This window comes from Lithobates pipiens, unplaced genomic scaffold, assembly GCF_037356315.1.
Source record: "Lithobates pipiens isolate NorthernLeopardFrog02 unplaced genomic scaffold, aLitPip1_a1.2 Scaffold_22, whole genome shotgun sequence".
NCBI classification, from domain to species: Eukaryota; Metazoa; Chordata; class Amphibia; order Anura; family Ranidae; genus Lithobates; species Lithobates pipiens.
This window is the reverse complement of record NW_027507784.1, coordinates 24,549,715-24,566,539: the sequence shown is the minus strand read 5'-3', so window position 1 is coordinate 24,566,539 and position 16,825 is coordinate 24,549,715. Positions and strand designations below refer to the sequence as shown.

General features: G+C 46.1%; 1 protein-coding gene across 1 annotated transcript in view; it reads right to left on the bottom strand.

Moving 5' to 3' along the window:
• The window catches only part of LOC143923425 (RING finger protein 112-like), a 57,597-nt gene extending 41,193 nt beyond the window's left edge, over positions 1-16,404 (bottom strand). Inside the window, exons 1-4 of the mRNA XM_077447084.1 lie at positions 16,156-16,404; positions 8,491-8,779; positions 4,011-4,223; positions 2,357-2,494 (exon numbers count right to left, since the gene is read on the bottom strand). Of these exons, the coding sequence (XP_077303210.1) occupies positions 2,357-2,494; positions 4,011-4,223; positions 8,491-8,779; positions 16,156-16,298 (783 nt within the window). The 5' untranslated portion in view covers positions 16,299-16,404. The remainder of the gene's footprint in view (positions 1-2,356; positions 2,495-4,010; positions 4,224-8,490; positions 8,780-16,155) is intronic.
• Between the last annotated feature and the right edge of the window lie 421 nt (positions 16,405-16,825).

The window sequence follows — 16,825 nt, the reverse complement described above, 5'->3', positions numbered from 1 at the left end:
TCTTCTCACTGACCACCAATGTAAGGAGCATTCTTCCCACTGATCACCAATGTAAGGAACATTCTTCTCACTGATCACCAATGTAAGGAGCATTCTTCTCACTGATCACCAATGTAAGGAACATTCTTCCCACTGATCACCAATGTAAGGAGCATTCTTCTCACTGATCACCAATGTAAGGATCATTCTTCTCACTGATCACCAATGTAAGGAACATTCTTCCCACTGATCACCAATGTAAGGAACATTCTTCTCACTGATCACCAATGTAAGGAACATTCTTCCCACTGATCACCAATGTAAGGAACATTCTTCTCACTGATCACCAATGTAAGGAGCATTCTTCCCACTGATCACCAATGTAAGGAACATTCTTCTCACTGATCACCAATGTAAGGAGCATTCTTCCCACTGATCACCAATGTAAGGAGCATTCTTCTCACTGATCACCAATGTAAGGAACATTCTTCCCACTGATCACCAATGTAAGGAGCATTCTTCTCACTGATCACCAATGTAAGGAACATTCTTCTCACTGATCACCAATGTAAGGAGCATTCTTCTCACTGATCACCAATGTAAGGAACATTCTTCCCACTGATCACCAATGTAAGGAACATTCTTCCCACTGATCACCAATGTAAGGAGCATTCTTCCCACTGATCACCAATGTAAGGAACATTCTTCTCACTGATCACCAATGTAAGGAACATTCTTCCCACTGATCACCAATGTAAGGAACATTCTTCTCACCGATCACCAATGTAAGGAACATTTTTCTCACTGATCACCAATGTAAGGAACATTCTTCTCACTGATCACCAATGTAAGGAACATTCTTCTCACTGATCACCAATGTAAGGAACATTCTTCTCACTGATCACCAATGTAAGGAACATTCTTCTCACTGACCACCAATGTAAGGAACATTCTTCTCACTGATCACCAATGTAAGGAACATTCTTCTCACTGATCACCAATGTAAGGAGCATTCTTCTCACTGATCACCAATGTAAGGAACATTCTTCCCACTGATCACCAATGTAAGGAACATTCTTCTCACTGATCACCAATGTAAGGAACATTCTTCTCACTGATCACCAATGTAAGGAACATTCTTCTCACTGATCACAAATGTAAGGAACATTCTTCTCACTGATCACCAATGTAAGGAACATTCTTCCCACTGACCACCAATGTAAGGAACATTCTTCTCACTGATCACCAATGTAAGGAACATTCTTCTCACTGATCACCAATGTAAGGAACATTCTTCTCACTGATCACCAATGTAAGGAGCATTCTTCTCACTGATCACCAATGTAAGGAACATTCTTCCCACTGATCACCGATGTAAGGAGCATTCTTCCCACTGACCACCAATGTAAGGAACATTCTTCTCACTGATCACCAATGTAAGGAACATTCTTCTCACTGATCACCAATGTAAGGAACATTCTTCCCACTGACCACCAATGTAAGGAACATTCTTCTCACTGATCACCAATGTAAGGAACATTCTTCTCACTGATCACCAATGTAAGGAACATTCTTCCCACTGATCACCAATGTAAGGAACATTCTTCTCACTGATCACCAATGTAAGGAACATTCTTCTCACTGATCACCAATGTAAGGAACATTCTTCTCACTGATCACCAATGTAAGGAACATTCTTCCCACTGATCACCAATGTAAGGAACATTCTTCCCCACTGACCATCAATTCATTGTTTTTTTTGCAGGGATTCCCCAAAACAATTTTTAAGGGCTCCTCATTGGTAAAATGGTTGAGAAAGACTGATCTAGAAGGTTCACCGCCATCACTAATTGCACCCTGTACTCTCACTTATTACAATCTGGAGTAGAATCTTTGTGGGGCTACACGTGATACCTACCTACTGTAATAAAGACATTGCTGTCACCAAGTAATCAATAGTGCACAAGGTCTTGGAGGCAGCAGAGTAGGCATCAACTCACAGGGAGGAGTAGAAGGAAATCAGCCATTTAAAAAGTGGGCTAGACTATCTTTTAGACCAGTGGTCTCTCAACAGCGACCCAGGGGCATAATTCCTGCCACTGACACCAATGATGGGACACGCTCCCTCTCACTGACACCAATAATGAAGTACTATTCCTCATAGACACTGAGGATTGGGCATTGTTACAAAAGCCAGGACATTTTCTACTCCCACTGGCCACAGTCTGGCCCCTCTAAAGGAGGGATAGTAAACTGGCCATTTGTTTTGAAAATTTGGAGACCACTTCTCTAGGCTATCCATCTGATCCTCATTGGATCCACCAATGGAAGGTGGTTCACATGGCACAGAGAGATTAATAAGCGTTGTATGTCTCACCTTCTCTCCCTTGTTGCCCAGTATGAATGGTCTGCTCCACATCCACAGACCCTTTGTAGTGCTGTCAATACCGGATCTCCATTCAAACCCTTGCAGAGGCTCGTCTTCTGTCCCCAAGCTGAACTCTTCGCCCTTCTCCTAAAAGAAAAAGAAAATGTTTCTATAAAGCGCTTCTAATTTTCTATAACAACACGTACAATCACATCAAGGTTTCCTAGCTTTGAATTTTATTTATGGGCATTGTGCTGGGCAAACTAACAGCTTCACCCTAGTGTAGGAACTCCTAAAGTGAACCTGTGGCCAGGGTATGGACTTTAAAGTGGAGTTCCACCCCAAAAAACAAAAATGTATTAATGTGCTTAAAAAAACAAAAAAAAAACATTTGGAGAAAAAAAATTTTTTACTCACCTCTAAATGCCTGTTTCTAGGGGGTCCCTCGTAGTCTGCCTCCTTCTGTGCCTGGGCTCCTGATGTCACTTCCCTCTGGGCAGCAAGGAAGATTGCCTCTCCCCCTCCCTCTTGTCAATCATCTGGGACACGTGACCGGTCCCAGATGATTGCGCGGCCAGTGACGGCACGCGGTGCGGCTTGTGCATGCGCAGTAGGTGCACAGCCAGGTGCCCAGCGGAGGGAGGGGGGCGAGCGGAGCTTCAATCCCCCACATCGCTGGACCCTGGGACAGGTAAGTGTTCCCATTATTAAAAGTCAGCAGCTGCAGTATTTGTAGCTGCTGACTTTTATTTTTTAAAACTGACCACGCTAGACAGGAGAGCACATCGTGGTCAGTTATCTAGCTGTCCTAAAAACTCAGTCTGCTCTCCTCCAAATGATCAGACTTGCCCTGACACCCCCCCCCCCCCTGCACAGTCTTTGCTTTTTTAATGAAAGATTAGGAAGATGGAAGGTTACTGGGGCATTGACTGCTGGGAGGGTGGAGATGAGCAGATAAGTTATTGCTGTGAAGGGGGGGGGGGGATCAGTGTCAACTGAGCTACTGGGTTATTTTTTGGGGGGGAGGGGAAACTAGAGGAGCTGAGATGCAAAGAGAGAACTTTCATGATTTTAAGGCTTCTGAAGACAAACTGCTCCACTGTGCCTGCAGCTACAGAGGTCAGTGAGGGTTTGTTTTAAAGCTCATTTATTGCTCATTAACAAATTTGCAGATGCTTGAATGCCCATAGCCTGGCCACAGGTTTACTTTAAGAGCATTTACTTAACTTTTATTTGTTCTGCTGCCATCCCAATCTGCTAAAGGTTTCCCGGGTTGTATGTGTCTGATTTGACTTGCTGGGCAAAACTTCTACAAGGCCAGGAAAAACTGCCCCCATCCCAAAGTGATAGCATTGGGGCCAGGGCATAAAAGGTACAGACCCTCTAAATTAATTGCAAAAACAGATTGTGCTTTGGTTAGCATTAATTATTTGTAAATGTATTTATTTTTTATTTTTTTAGGGTGGCGGGGGGGGGGGGGCAGAAAGACTTTCTAAACTTGCAAAAATTATTTTGAATTGGAGTAAATGAGTTGAGAAACAAACGGGTATAACTATAGGAAACGATGTGGCAAGGATTTTTGATTCTGACCTTTATAACCAGGCTCCATAGCAACAGGGCGCAGGGCCCGCCAATACAAGGCAATGGGTCCCCGGTCTCTCACCTGGCTCTCCAGGGCCCTTATAATGTAATTCATCAGGAAGGATTTCCCCCGACGTTTCTCCCCAATAACGCAGAGCAGGTAGACGGGGTAACTTGATAGCGCAGAGCTCATGAAGCAATCATACATGACCGATTCATCCAAATGTAGGCAGCCACCGCCGTCCGTCCACACCAGCTGTACTGGGTACCCGTGATCTGAGAATACCGGAGACTCCTGGAGGAAAGAGAGAACATCTACAATAGTGATATTATATCCGATTAAGAGCACTTAGGTATAGTTTTGCTCATGAACTCCAGCACTACCCCTACTCAGCCTTACAAATCCCCCACACCAGGCCCATTAATCACATACTGCTTCCTATTACTCATACATCTAACTGAGGTGAAGCAGAGTTTTGTTCATCTTCAGAATTTTTTAATTTTTTTTGAGGGTACTGGTGGCAAAGGGGGTTCCTTTTAATTTTCTGAAACATCTGTGCAGTGCTAGAGGACATAGGCCCTGGTATCCATTGTAGCAAGGTCCCTGACCCCTAGAGGCTTGATGGTGACTTCCAGAGTCAAGGAGAAAGGAGAATTGACATTCTTCTTTGTAAAGTGGGTTACCAGGCATGGTGGGTGTGGTGCAAGAAGAAATGCTGGGCGCCACTCACTTTATGAATGGAAACAAGAGATTTATTGTCTCTTAACAGAACTAGGGGAGAGAGGGTTAGGGCCAGGACACCCTTAGTTAGAAGCCATGCTAAATTGGCAAACTCGAGACTTCTATAGGTAGACAGCTATACAGTGGAAGGTCTCCAGCTGGATAACACTTCTGTATAGGTAGGACCACTGTCTACTATGGCAACTAGTCTTTCAAACAGTCAAAAAAGGTAGTTGTAGGTAACTCTTGGTAACACAGAACAGTCTGTTTCTTATCTCCCAGTATCCCACTGTAGAATTTCACTCACTGAGCTCCCAGTCTCTCACTAGACTTCCAGTCGTCAATGGATCCCCCTGAGCTCTTCCACAGCTATCCCGCTGTATACGCCTCAAGCGTCACCCCCGCTATCCTGCTGGGTCCCTGGCTTGGCACTTGCTGAAGCTTTCCCAGTTCTTCACCATCCCCGGCTGGTGAAAAGACTGCTCTGATACTTGCTCAAGCTTACTCACGGTAGTAAGATGGATGGTCCCTTAGTGGTAACAGCTTCCCTTCTACCTCCAACCACAACAGGTTCCCCATCTGGCTGAACCTTCTCAACTTGGTTGGACACCAATCCTGCAGTCCCAACCCTACGCTGCTTCTCCTGCTCCTGGATAGGCCCTCAGGCAGCCTAGCAGCCAGGTGTCCCAAGATGGGCCGACTGACCATTGGGCCACTCAGGCACTGCCCGAGGGCCCCGTGCCACTAGGGGGCCCCCCCCATCAGGGTTGCCAGCCTCAGTAAAACCAGGGAAAGTATGTAAAAATCTGTGTTTTTTTTTTTTTACATCTGTCTCTGAAATGTCCCTTACCGACATCCTTTTGGTCTAAAAATCCAGAGATTATAGCTGCCCCACCTCTCCAGTACCTTCTCAGCCAATAGAAACATGTCTGTGTATACTGTGTGATTTTATAGCGCGTGTGTGTGTGTGTGTGTGTGTGTATACTGTGTGGCCCCATAATTCTGATTGCCTGGGGGCCCCATAATCTCCTATTGCCCGGAGGCCCCATGAGTTGTCAGTCCGCCCCTGGCCTCATGCTTCCGGCCTAGCAGCCGAGGGCAACATAACACACGTCCACCCAGACAGCTGTCCAGGTGGCACAGTACCCCGATCACCTGACTCCACCCAAATAGGCTCTACCAGCAGTCAAAGGGAAAGGGACTAAATGAAATTGGCTGAGACACCCATCCATTCATACACTGGCCTTGTGAAGCCCCCCTGTCATTCTAATGTCACCAGCCACAGTGCCACCTAGTGACAGAAGAGAAAATGTGCAGCAATTCCAGATTTAGAGGGGAATCAATTGATCTTTCATCAATAAGCCAGGAAAATTAACACCTGGCAAACAAAATTTACTAGCAACCCTGCCTAAACACCAGGGTGCTACACCATAAAATAGGAAACCTATTCCTTCCTATACATCTGCCATGATAGGTTTCTACGCGATTGCCTTAGAGCAGGGGTCTCCAAACTGCGGCCTGAGGGCCAGATGTGGCCCTTTGCTATCCTTTATCTGGCCCTTGGGGCACTATTCCTCCCACTGACCCCAGCAATGGGGAACTATGTCTTCCACTGATACCAATGATGGGATAATATTCCTCCTACTAATACCAATAATGGAGCACTACTCCTCCTACTGACCACCAACCCTGAGGCCATATTTATTCTCATTGATGTTGGGCTTGGGACATTTTTTACCCCCGCTGACCACAATCCGGCCCTCCTAAATTCTGAAGGACAGTAGACTGGCCCTTTGTTTGAAAAGTTTGGAGACTGCTGCCTTAGAGGAACCTTTCTCCATCAGGGGTCCATAGAACCTCGGATGTTGGACCTCTAATAGAGCCTCCCATAAAGCTGCTTTTACACTGATGTCCTGCATTTTACCTGCAACTCCCTGCACGTTAGCTGTGCTTTGCCAGAGACTTCTATTATATTTTGCAAGTGCGGTGCACTTTCTGAAAATGTATCAAACCCACAGGATATAAGAGAAATATATGGCTCAGTGCAGCCAATGTGCAAGAAAGCCACTGGTGTACTGCGCTACACCTGCAGATCAGTATGAAAGCAGCCTAATAGTTGTTCCCCTTTTATAGGTGTTAAAATGTCCATTGCAAAAGCACAATGTATAATACATGGACCTTCCTTTCCTCCTGCAGATTCTGCTGGCATCACTCTCCAGGCAGCCAGAAAGGTCCTAGGTGACGTGCACTTGGTATCACTCTACCTGGGACAGGAGTCAGTGCTAGAGAAGAAGCATCGGCTTTTGCAGCTCCCGCTTTCTCCGCAGACACCTGCATCCTCCACTGCTGGCTTGATGCACTCCGATGTTCTTGGATAGTGGGATGGCAAGCCCAGATCACACTTAATAGGTTACCACCCCATGGGCATGAGCTTCCCTGGTTTGGCGGTTGAGGGCCACATCAAAGGGCTCCAAGGGCCACATGTTGAGCACCCCTGGTGTAGATGCTACACATCCATAAATCTACAATAGTTGGTCTTTAAATTTGTTTTTCATTTGCTATTATGGAACGTGTAACAAGAGTTGCTAGTATATCTCAGAGTTGTTGGAGACCCCAAAACCTCCAACATGGGTGAGACCAGCTATGAACTATGGCAGAGGAACTTGTATCTAGAGTAGAAGTATAGACAGGGAAAGCATTGGGTTAAGAGTTCCACCAGACTTTTATGATACTATGTGGTCAAAAGTATATGGACCACCTCCAAATCAGGGGCATAACTATAGGGGGTGCAGCAGTCGCGACCGAAACTGGGCCCTGTGATGCAGGGGGCCCATGCAGCCCCCCTATACATATGGCCGGCAGCAGCATAGGCAGCTAGCACACACTATTACATACCCCCTCCATATCCCCCTGTGGACAGGGACCCCCACCTCCCCTGGGGACAGGAACCCACTTCTCACCTGGGGGCAGTAACTTCATCTGCCCTGGAGAAAAGGACCTCATCTCTTCTGGAAACGGGGACCCAATCCTGCCTAGGGACAGTCCCCCAATGGGGCACCTAAAAATGTCAAAAAATAAATAGATAAAAACTACTGATGCCAGTGGTGGAACTACAGGGCTCACAAAGGTCATACCTGTGACCACGCCCTGGAGTTCCACCGCCGGACTCGGAGGGAAGAGCCCTGGCTGGGGTTCAGGGGGGCCCTTCATGGTTTCTTGCATCGGGGCCCTGAAAGTTCTAGTTACGCCACTGCTCCAAATGATGGAGTTTTGGTGATTTCAGTGAAGGGTTCTGTTATATTACAGCTTCAAAAGACATTGTGTACAATTATACAAATTGTGCTCTTCTAACTTTGTGGTAACAATTTGGGGGAAGACCATTTTCTGTTCCACCATGACGGTGCCCCCTGTGTACAAAGCCAGCTCCATAAAGACCCGGTGTGACCAGTTTGGTGTGGAGGAACTCAAGTGTCTGTTCAGAGCCCTGGCCTCAACCGTACAGAACACCTTTGGGTACTGGAATGCCAATGGTGACCCAGGTCTTCTCATACAATATCAGTGACTGACCTCACAAATGAGCATAAATTCTCACAGACACCCTCCAAAATCTTGAGGAAAGCCTTCCCAGAAGAGAGGAGGCTGTAATGCCATAAGAGGAGAACAAGTCTATATTAACGGCCATCATTTTGGAATGGATGTCCAACAAGCTTCTATTGTGATGGACAAGTCAGCGCAAACCTTTGGCCACATAGTGTAAATATGGAATATACATTTTTATTTTAGTTTAACTTTCTTAATAAACCTTGTAGCTCATAACCAAACCTCCCGCCCACCCCCATACCTCCTCGGTGCTCTTCTCCTTCTCCTGCACCCCCTTCTGGATCTTGGATATGAGGTTCATCAGCCGGTAGTCCGGGGCTATCTGGTATCGGGGACATTGCGTCCGACACTCAGGGCACAGGTATCCCTCCATCTGCGGGGTGCTCCAGTGTGTGCTGATACAGCTGCGGCAGAAAGTGTGACCACATGCGATAGAGACCGGTTCCTGGAGGTCGTCCAGACAGATGGAGCAGGTGATGTCTTCCACCAGCGAGTGCAAACTGATGTCACCCGACGGCAAAGCATTATTACTGCACCAAAAACAGGAGACATTGTCATACACGGGAGGGACTTTCCACCGAAACTTCATCAGAAGGCCAATGCTGTTTAACTTCCATACAAATAGATAAATATATTTTTGTGCATGTAAACTATCTGACCTGCTGAAGAATCCCTAAAGCTGTTCGGTCAGTCTGGTGGTCCATACACCTGTGCTCAGGGGTCAAGTCCTGGGGAAAAAATTGTGGGGACTCCAACACAAGATCCACTCGCCCACCCAAAAAAAAGATACGCTCATATGCACAAACACTTCAAAAGTGGTATTTTTTATCCCATTTTCGTATTATGTGTATGAAGCTTAAGGGCCGGTTCACACAGCGGGCGATGCGAGGCGACACGACTCGCCTCGCCTCGCTCCCGCAAGTCGCCCCCGTTCTGTACAATGGAACCGTTCTGAGAGGAGCGACTCGAGTCGCTCCGACTCAGAAAAAAGGTTCCTGTACTACTTCTGGGCGACTTCGGGGGCGACTTGCATTGACTTCTATACAGAAGTCAGCTGCAAGTCGCCGCTGAGGTCGCCGCAGGTCGCGGCGAGGCAAGTCGGAGACGCCTCGCCGCGCCTGCAGTGTGAACCGGCCCTAACTGTTACCGTGTTTCCCCGAAAGTAAGACACCCCCGATTGTAAGACGTATCGGGAGTTTCAGAGGGGTCGGCTAATATAAGCCGTACCCCGAAAGTAAGACGTATGTCTTACTTTCGGGGAAACACGGGGGTATTGCTGCCTCCAGTGGCGTACTAAGAGTGGGACGGGGGGTGTGGGCCGCACAGGGTGCCACACCCTGGGGGGGGTGCCAGGCCAGCGCCCTCCCCCTCCGACTGAAGAGACAGCGCCGTTCTGATCAGTCCCGGGCAGCAGCTGTTACTCACAGCCGAGCAGAGTGAAGCCGCCTCCCCCTCCTCTTGTATGGCTACACAGTGCTGTCCATAAAGGAGAAGGAGGGGGAGGCGGCTTCACTGAAGCCGCCTCCCCCTCCTCCTCCTCCTCCTCCATACACAGCACTGTGTAGCCATACAAGAGGATGGGGAGGTGGCTTCACTCTGCTCGGCTGTGAGTGACAGCTGCTGCCCGAGACTGATCAGAACGGCGCGACGCAACCACAGAGAAGGGGATTATTGCGCCAGGTCCCGGATCACTGACGACAGGTGTCACTGGCTCTGTGTCCTCCCGGTACAGGTCAGTGCTGATACAGAGAGAGACCAAGGAGGGGGAGGGGGAGGGGGGGTGTGAAGAGATTCTCTGCAACTCTTACGGTATTACCGGTATGTAACCGCAAGATGCATCTGAGGAGGACTACAAGTCCCAACATACCGGGCTGTGTGGGCTTACAGTTCTCCTCTGCTGAGCATAGCAGCTTTGTATGCTTGGACTTGTAGTCCTCCATAGTGCAGCCTTGCATTCTGGGAATTGTAGTCCTCTGTAATGCAGTGCAGCCTTGCTTGCTGGGACTTGTAGTGAGGTGTTTTTACATTTTAAGGTGGGGGGGGGGGGGGGGTGCCAGGCATAGGATGTTAATTTTATGGTTAAAACAAAAAATTCGACAATTTTTTTCCAATATAAGACATACCCCGAAAGTAAGACATAGTGGGGCTTTTGGGGATAAAAAGAAAGTAAGACACTGTCTTACTTTCGGGGAAACACGGTAGTACATAAAAAAAACAATCCTCAATAAACATAAATGCGGTAATTCTCTGAATAATCAGCATTCATTCTATTGTGCTTCCATGCAAATGTGAACATCATGTTCTGATCTTTATTGGGGAATGTTATTTTGTATATAGAGTGTTTATGTGGTGAGTTTACACTTTACATTGAATAGAGTTTGGATAACACAGGGTTAAATGAAAGGTGATAAATGAACTGCACATTATCTGAACAGAATGTTTGGGGAGATAGTGATGTGTTCCTGCTTAGGAGATGTATGTTAGCTTGGGGGTACTGCAAACTCTGCAGGGGCTCCAACACACACTCGCTGCTATTCCAACCCTTCACATATTTCCACATAAACTTCCCTCCTGGCATTAAACTTTGCCAGGTATTGTGCTCAGCTTACCACCCCAAACTGACGTTCCTCCCTCAGCTCACCTCTCTCCCTGCATGTCCTGTGAGCAGAATAGCTGTGCTCCTCCTCTGGGTTCTCTCATCATATGGCACTGAAGATAGAGGAGGGGGGGGATTCAGCGGGACACACAGAGCAAGTATGCAGGAGACTGGGGGGGGGGGGGGTGAGGAGACAGAAAAAACGGAGGGGCCGGTGGGGAGGAGCACAACACGAGAGGTCTGACTAAATACAATCTCTTAGCAGCAGGGACCTGATCTACCTGTCAGCTAGCTGTGATTGACAGGTAAATCGAAGCGGAAGCTGTCATGGTGCCCCCTACTGGCAATGCCTGAATGGTCAGGTGTGCGGCACTTACTATTGCGAGCTGTGTCGGCGGTTGCTGGTGTAGCACCTGCCACACAGCTCGCATACTTCAAAGTCTTGCAGGACGCAGCTGCGAACGGGAACTGAGTTCCTGTCGTGGAAAAAGTACAGGAACTCCGTTCCCATGCGTTCCCGCAGGACTTGAGCCCTGCCTGTGCTGGACAACACAGATTAGTCGTTGAACCCCCTGAAGACTACATTCTAACTAAGGATCCATCTCTGCCTGGTATTGGCAAATAAGCCATGGCAAAGCAGGCCATACATGGTTTCAAATCTCTTGGTGAACCGGCTGCGATTCGAAGCGTGTACGGGCACGCTGAATGTACCAAGTTGATCGGCCAGTCAACTTGGGTACAACCAGCATCCTGGGTTTTTCCTGCAATTATCGCCAGCGACTTCTATAGCTGCTACCAATAATCACTGTCTTCTCCCAGCAGAGATTGCTTCTACCCCAACCCCCCTCCGTACCAGCAGAAGACAAGGGCTTGGCAGGAGGGATTCCCACATCAAACAGTCATCAAACTGGAATATTAGAAAGATATCAACTAGGATATCACAAAAAGGTCCCCAAAGTGGTCAGAAGAAGGTTCAAAAGATAGGAGTGCCATAAAGATGTCCAGGATTTTATCAATCAAAACTCCAATGCATTTCGGGGACGCAATACCCTCTGGGTTCCGATCATCTTACAAGAGCACAGGATGGATCCGGGTTACACAGCTCCCATTGCTATGACCTAAATCCGTCGTCTGCTCTTTGCTTTTACAAATGTTGTCAAGGAAAAAAATAAATAAAAAATTCTCTACCAGTAGACAAGCCCTGATGAAGGGGGATAACTGAGCCTTGCGGTGGATTTTGATTTCAGTTTGTAAAAAAATAAATAAAAAAAAAAAAAACCCTTCCTGGACTTTTTACAATCTCTGTGACATTCTCATACTTCTAACATTCTACTAGATGCTCCGGGGAATCTCCGGGAAGCCCCAGATGACAGACAATCGCCATGTCCTGACTCATCTACCTGCATTATATCGGAGGAATGTTCGTGACGTTTTTGAAACATAATAAAAGCAAACAACTTGTGATGTGACTGCAGGGACTATGATGACGACTGAATAATCGGGGCTCCTTTATAAATATTACATTAAGGGATCTTCAAAAGCTCCTCCTTTAACCACTTGCCCACTGGGCACTTTCACCCCCTTCCTGCTCAGGACAATTTTCAGCGATGTCAGACTTTGAATGACAATTGCGCGGTATCCATATGAGGTTTTTATCATTTTGTTCCCACAACTAGAGCTTTTTTTTGGTGGTATTAATCAATGCTGGGTTTTTTATCTTTTTACTAAAAAAAGACCGAAAAAAAAAAAAAAAATAATAATGTTTCCTAGTTTGATAAAAAATTAGCAAACAGGTAATTTTTCTCTTTAAGGCTGCTTTCACACTGGGGCGGGAGCAGCGTCGGCGGTAAAGCGCCGCTATTTTTAGCGGCGCTTTACCGTCGTTTTAGCGGCGGTGTGCGGGCGCTAGCGGGGTGGTTTTAACCCCCGCTAGCGGCCGAAAAGGGGTTAAACCCGCCCGCAAAGCGCCGCTGCAGCGGCGCTTTGCCGGCGGTATTGCCGCGGTGTCCCATTGATTTCAATGGGTAGGAGCAGTGAATACACCGCTCCTTCACCGCTCCAAAGATGCGGCTAGCAGGACTTTTTTCACCGTCCTGCCAGCGCATCGCTCCAGTGTGAAAGCCGGAGGCTTTCACACTGGAGTTAAAGGGGCCGGTTTTTTTCAGGCGTTACACAGGCGCTATTTTTAGCGCTGTAACGCCTGAATACCGCCCCAGTGTGAAAGCAGCCTTACTGATGGACACCGATAAGGCGGCACTGGTGGGCACTGATAGGCTGCACTGATAGCAACCAGTCAGTGAGCGGTAATGATACACTGTAACCTCTAGCAACCAGTCAGTGAGCGGTAATGATACACTGTAACCTCTAGCAACCAGTCAGTGAGCGGTAATGATACACTGTAACCTCTGGCAACCAATCGCAATAGCTGCCTGATCTGATTCAGTAAAGTGATTTTGAGTCTAGCTGCTATTTATTGTATGTCTCAGAGCAGGTGCAGAGCAAAACTGCATGGGGAGGGGGGGGCCCCCCCAAGAAAAGTTTTGCCCAGGTCCAATCAATATTAAAGACGGCCCTGGCTGGGAGTGTCAGTCTTGTTGTCCTAGCAACAAGGCAGGACGGGGTGTTGACATCTCTGGGAGTTTTTCAGCCAGGCTTCAGGAGGTATGTAAATGGACTACACTTATAGCAAGGGTGATATTCATTCTGGTCAAAGCTGCACCGTATGCTGTTATCTGCAAAAGCTTTTAACCTGACTAGGGAGTGGGGGGAGGGGGGGGGGGTGTTCAGTGAGCACTACTACCTGTCTAATATAATACATTGTATATAAGGAGGGATCAGTGGCAGTGATACATTGTATATAAGGAAGGATCAGTCGTAGTGATACATTGTATATAAGGAAGGATCAGTCGTAGTGATACATTGTATATAAGGAGGGATCAGTGGTAGTGATACATTGTATATAAGGAGGGATCAGTCGTAGTGATACATTGTATATAAGGAAGGATCAGTCGTAGTGATACATTGTATATAAGGAGGGATCAGTGGTAGTGATACATTGTATATAAGGAGGGATCAGTCGTAGTGATACATTGTATATAAGGAGGGATCAGTGGTAGTGATACGTTGTATATAAGGAGGGATCAGTGGTAGTGATACATTGTATATAAGGAGGGATCAGTCGTAGTGATACATTGTATATAAGGAGGGATCAGTCGCAGTGATACATTGTATATAAGGAGGGATCAGTCGTAGTGATACATTGTATATAAGGAAGGATCAGTCGTAGTGATACATTGTATATAAGGAAGGATCAGTCGTAGTGATACATTGTATATAAGGAAGGATCAGTCGTAGTGATACATTGTATATAAGGAGGGATCAGTGGTAGTGATACGTTGTATATAAGGAAGGATCAGTCGTAGTGATACATTGTATATAAGGAGGGATCAGTCGTAGTGATACATTGTATATAAGGAGGGATCAGTGGTAGTGATACATTGTATATAAGGAGGGATCAGTGGTAGTGATACATTGTATATAAGGAAGGATCAGTCGTAGTGATACATTGTATATAAGGAGGGATCAGTCGTAGTGATACATTGTATATAAGGAGGGATCAGTCGCAGTGATACATTGTATATAAGGAAGGATCAGTGGTAGTGATACATTGTATATAAGGAGGGATCAGTCGTAGTGATACATTGTATATAAGGAGGGATCAGTCGTAGTGATACATTGTATATAAGGAGGGATCAGTCGTAGTGATACATTGTATATAAGGAGGGATCAGTCGCAGTGATACGTTGTATATAAGGAGGGATCAGTCGTAGTGATACATTGTATATAAGGAGGGATCAGTCGAAGTGATACATTGTATATAAGGAGGGATCAGTCGTAGTGATACATTGTATATAAGGAGGGATCAGTCGTAGTGATACATTGTATATAAGGAGGGATCAGTCGTAGTGATACATTGTATATAAGGAAGGATCAGTCGTAGTGATACATTGTATATAAGGAGGGATCAGTCGCAGTGATACATTGTATATAAGGAGGGATCAGTCGCAGTGATACATTGTATATAAGGAGGGATCAGTCGTAGTGATACATTGTATATAAGGAGGGATCAGTCGTAGTGATACATTGTATATAAGGAAGGAATCAGTCGTAGTGATACATTGTATATAAGGAGGGATCAGTCGTAGTGATACATTGTATATAAGGAGGGATCAGTGGTAGTGATACATTGTATATAAGGAGGGATCAGTGGTAGTGATACATTGTATATAAGGAGGGATCAGTGGTAGTGATACATTGTATATAAGGAGGGATCAGTGGTAGTGATACATTGTATATAAGGAGGGATCAGTGGTAGTGATACATTGTATATAAGGAGGGATCAGTGGTAGTGATACATTGTATATAAGGAGGGATCAGTCGTAGTGATACATTGTATATAAGGAGGGATCAGTCGCAGTGATACATTGTATATAAGGAAGGATCAGTGGTAGTGATACATTGTATATAAGGAGGGATCAGTCGTAGTGATACATTGTATATAAGGAGGGATCAGTGGTAGTGATACATTGTATATAAGGAGGGATCAGTGGTAGTGATACATTGTATATAAGGAAGGATCAGTCGTAGTGATACATTGTATATAAGGAGGGATCAGTGGTAGTGATACATTGTATAGAAGGAGGGATCAGTCGTAGTGATAGGTTGTATATAAGGAGGGATCAGTGGTAGTGATACATTGTATATAAGGAGGGATCAGTCGTAGTGATACATTGTATATAAGGAGGGATCAGTCGTAGTGATACATTGTATATAAGGAGGGATCAGTGGTAGTGATACATTGTATATAAGGAAGGATCAGTGGTAGTGATACATTGTATATAAGGAGGGATCAGTCGTAGTGATACATTGTATATAAGGAGGGATCAGTGGTAGTGATACATTGTATATAAGGAAGGATCAGTGGTAGTGATACATTGTATATAAGGAGGGATCAGTCGCAGTGATACATTGTATATAAGGAGGGATCAGTCGTAGTGATACATTGTATATAAGGAGGGATCAGTCGTAGTGATACATTGTATATAAGGAGGGATCAGTGGTAGTGATACGTTGTATATAAGGAGGGATCAGTCGTAGTGATACATTGTATATAAGGAGGGATCAGTCGTAGTGATACATTGTATATAAGGAGGGATCAGTGGTAGTGATACGTTGTATATAAGGAGGGATCAGTCGTAGTGATACGTTGTATATAAGGAATACAGGGATACATTGTTGCGGTGGTCACACCTGGGTGGTGGGGGGGTGGTCTCTCTCGCTTTGGGTGGTCTCTCTCTCCGGGGTCGTTTCTTGACTCTCTTCCTCTGGGGTTCTGCATGTCTGTTGTGTGTCTGGCTGGTGGAGGGTCTGTCCGCCCCCCTCCTGTCCTCCATGTCTGTCCTTACACAGCCGATCTCCCCACAATCTCTTCTGACATCCTGATAGGGAACTCCTCTCCTTCTTCTTCCTGTCCCCTGGATGTGACTCCTTCCTGTGTATGTCACACTCAGTCCCCCTCCCCCTCCCACACCATCTCCCCTCCCCCTCCTCCTTCCCTCTCTCTGTCATTCTGCAAAGTTTTGTTTTCAAACACCAGAATTGATCAATATTTACACTCATCCAGTGCAGAAAATGTCATTCAAGGAGCAATCAATATTTATTATTGTTTTCATGATATCATATGTATTATTATTCCTGAATACTAATTATAACAACAACAATAATAACATTAACCCCTTCATGACGAAGGTAACACAAATCCTGAACACCTGATTAGTGAAAGTCCAGGGGAGCGGACGGGGTTAATCCAGGAAAGTGTCACACTGTCACCGACTGGAGCTGACATTACACAGAACACAGACAGGGGGCGCCACCAATTCCACATAGTATTTTATTAACCACGTGAAGACCCGGCCTGTTC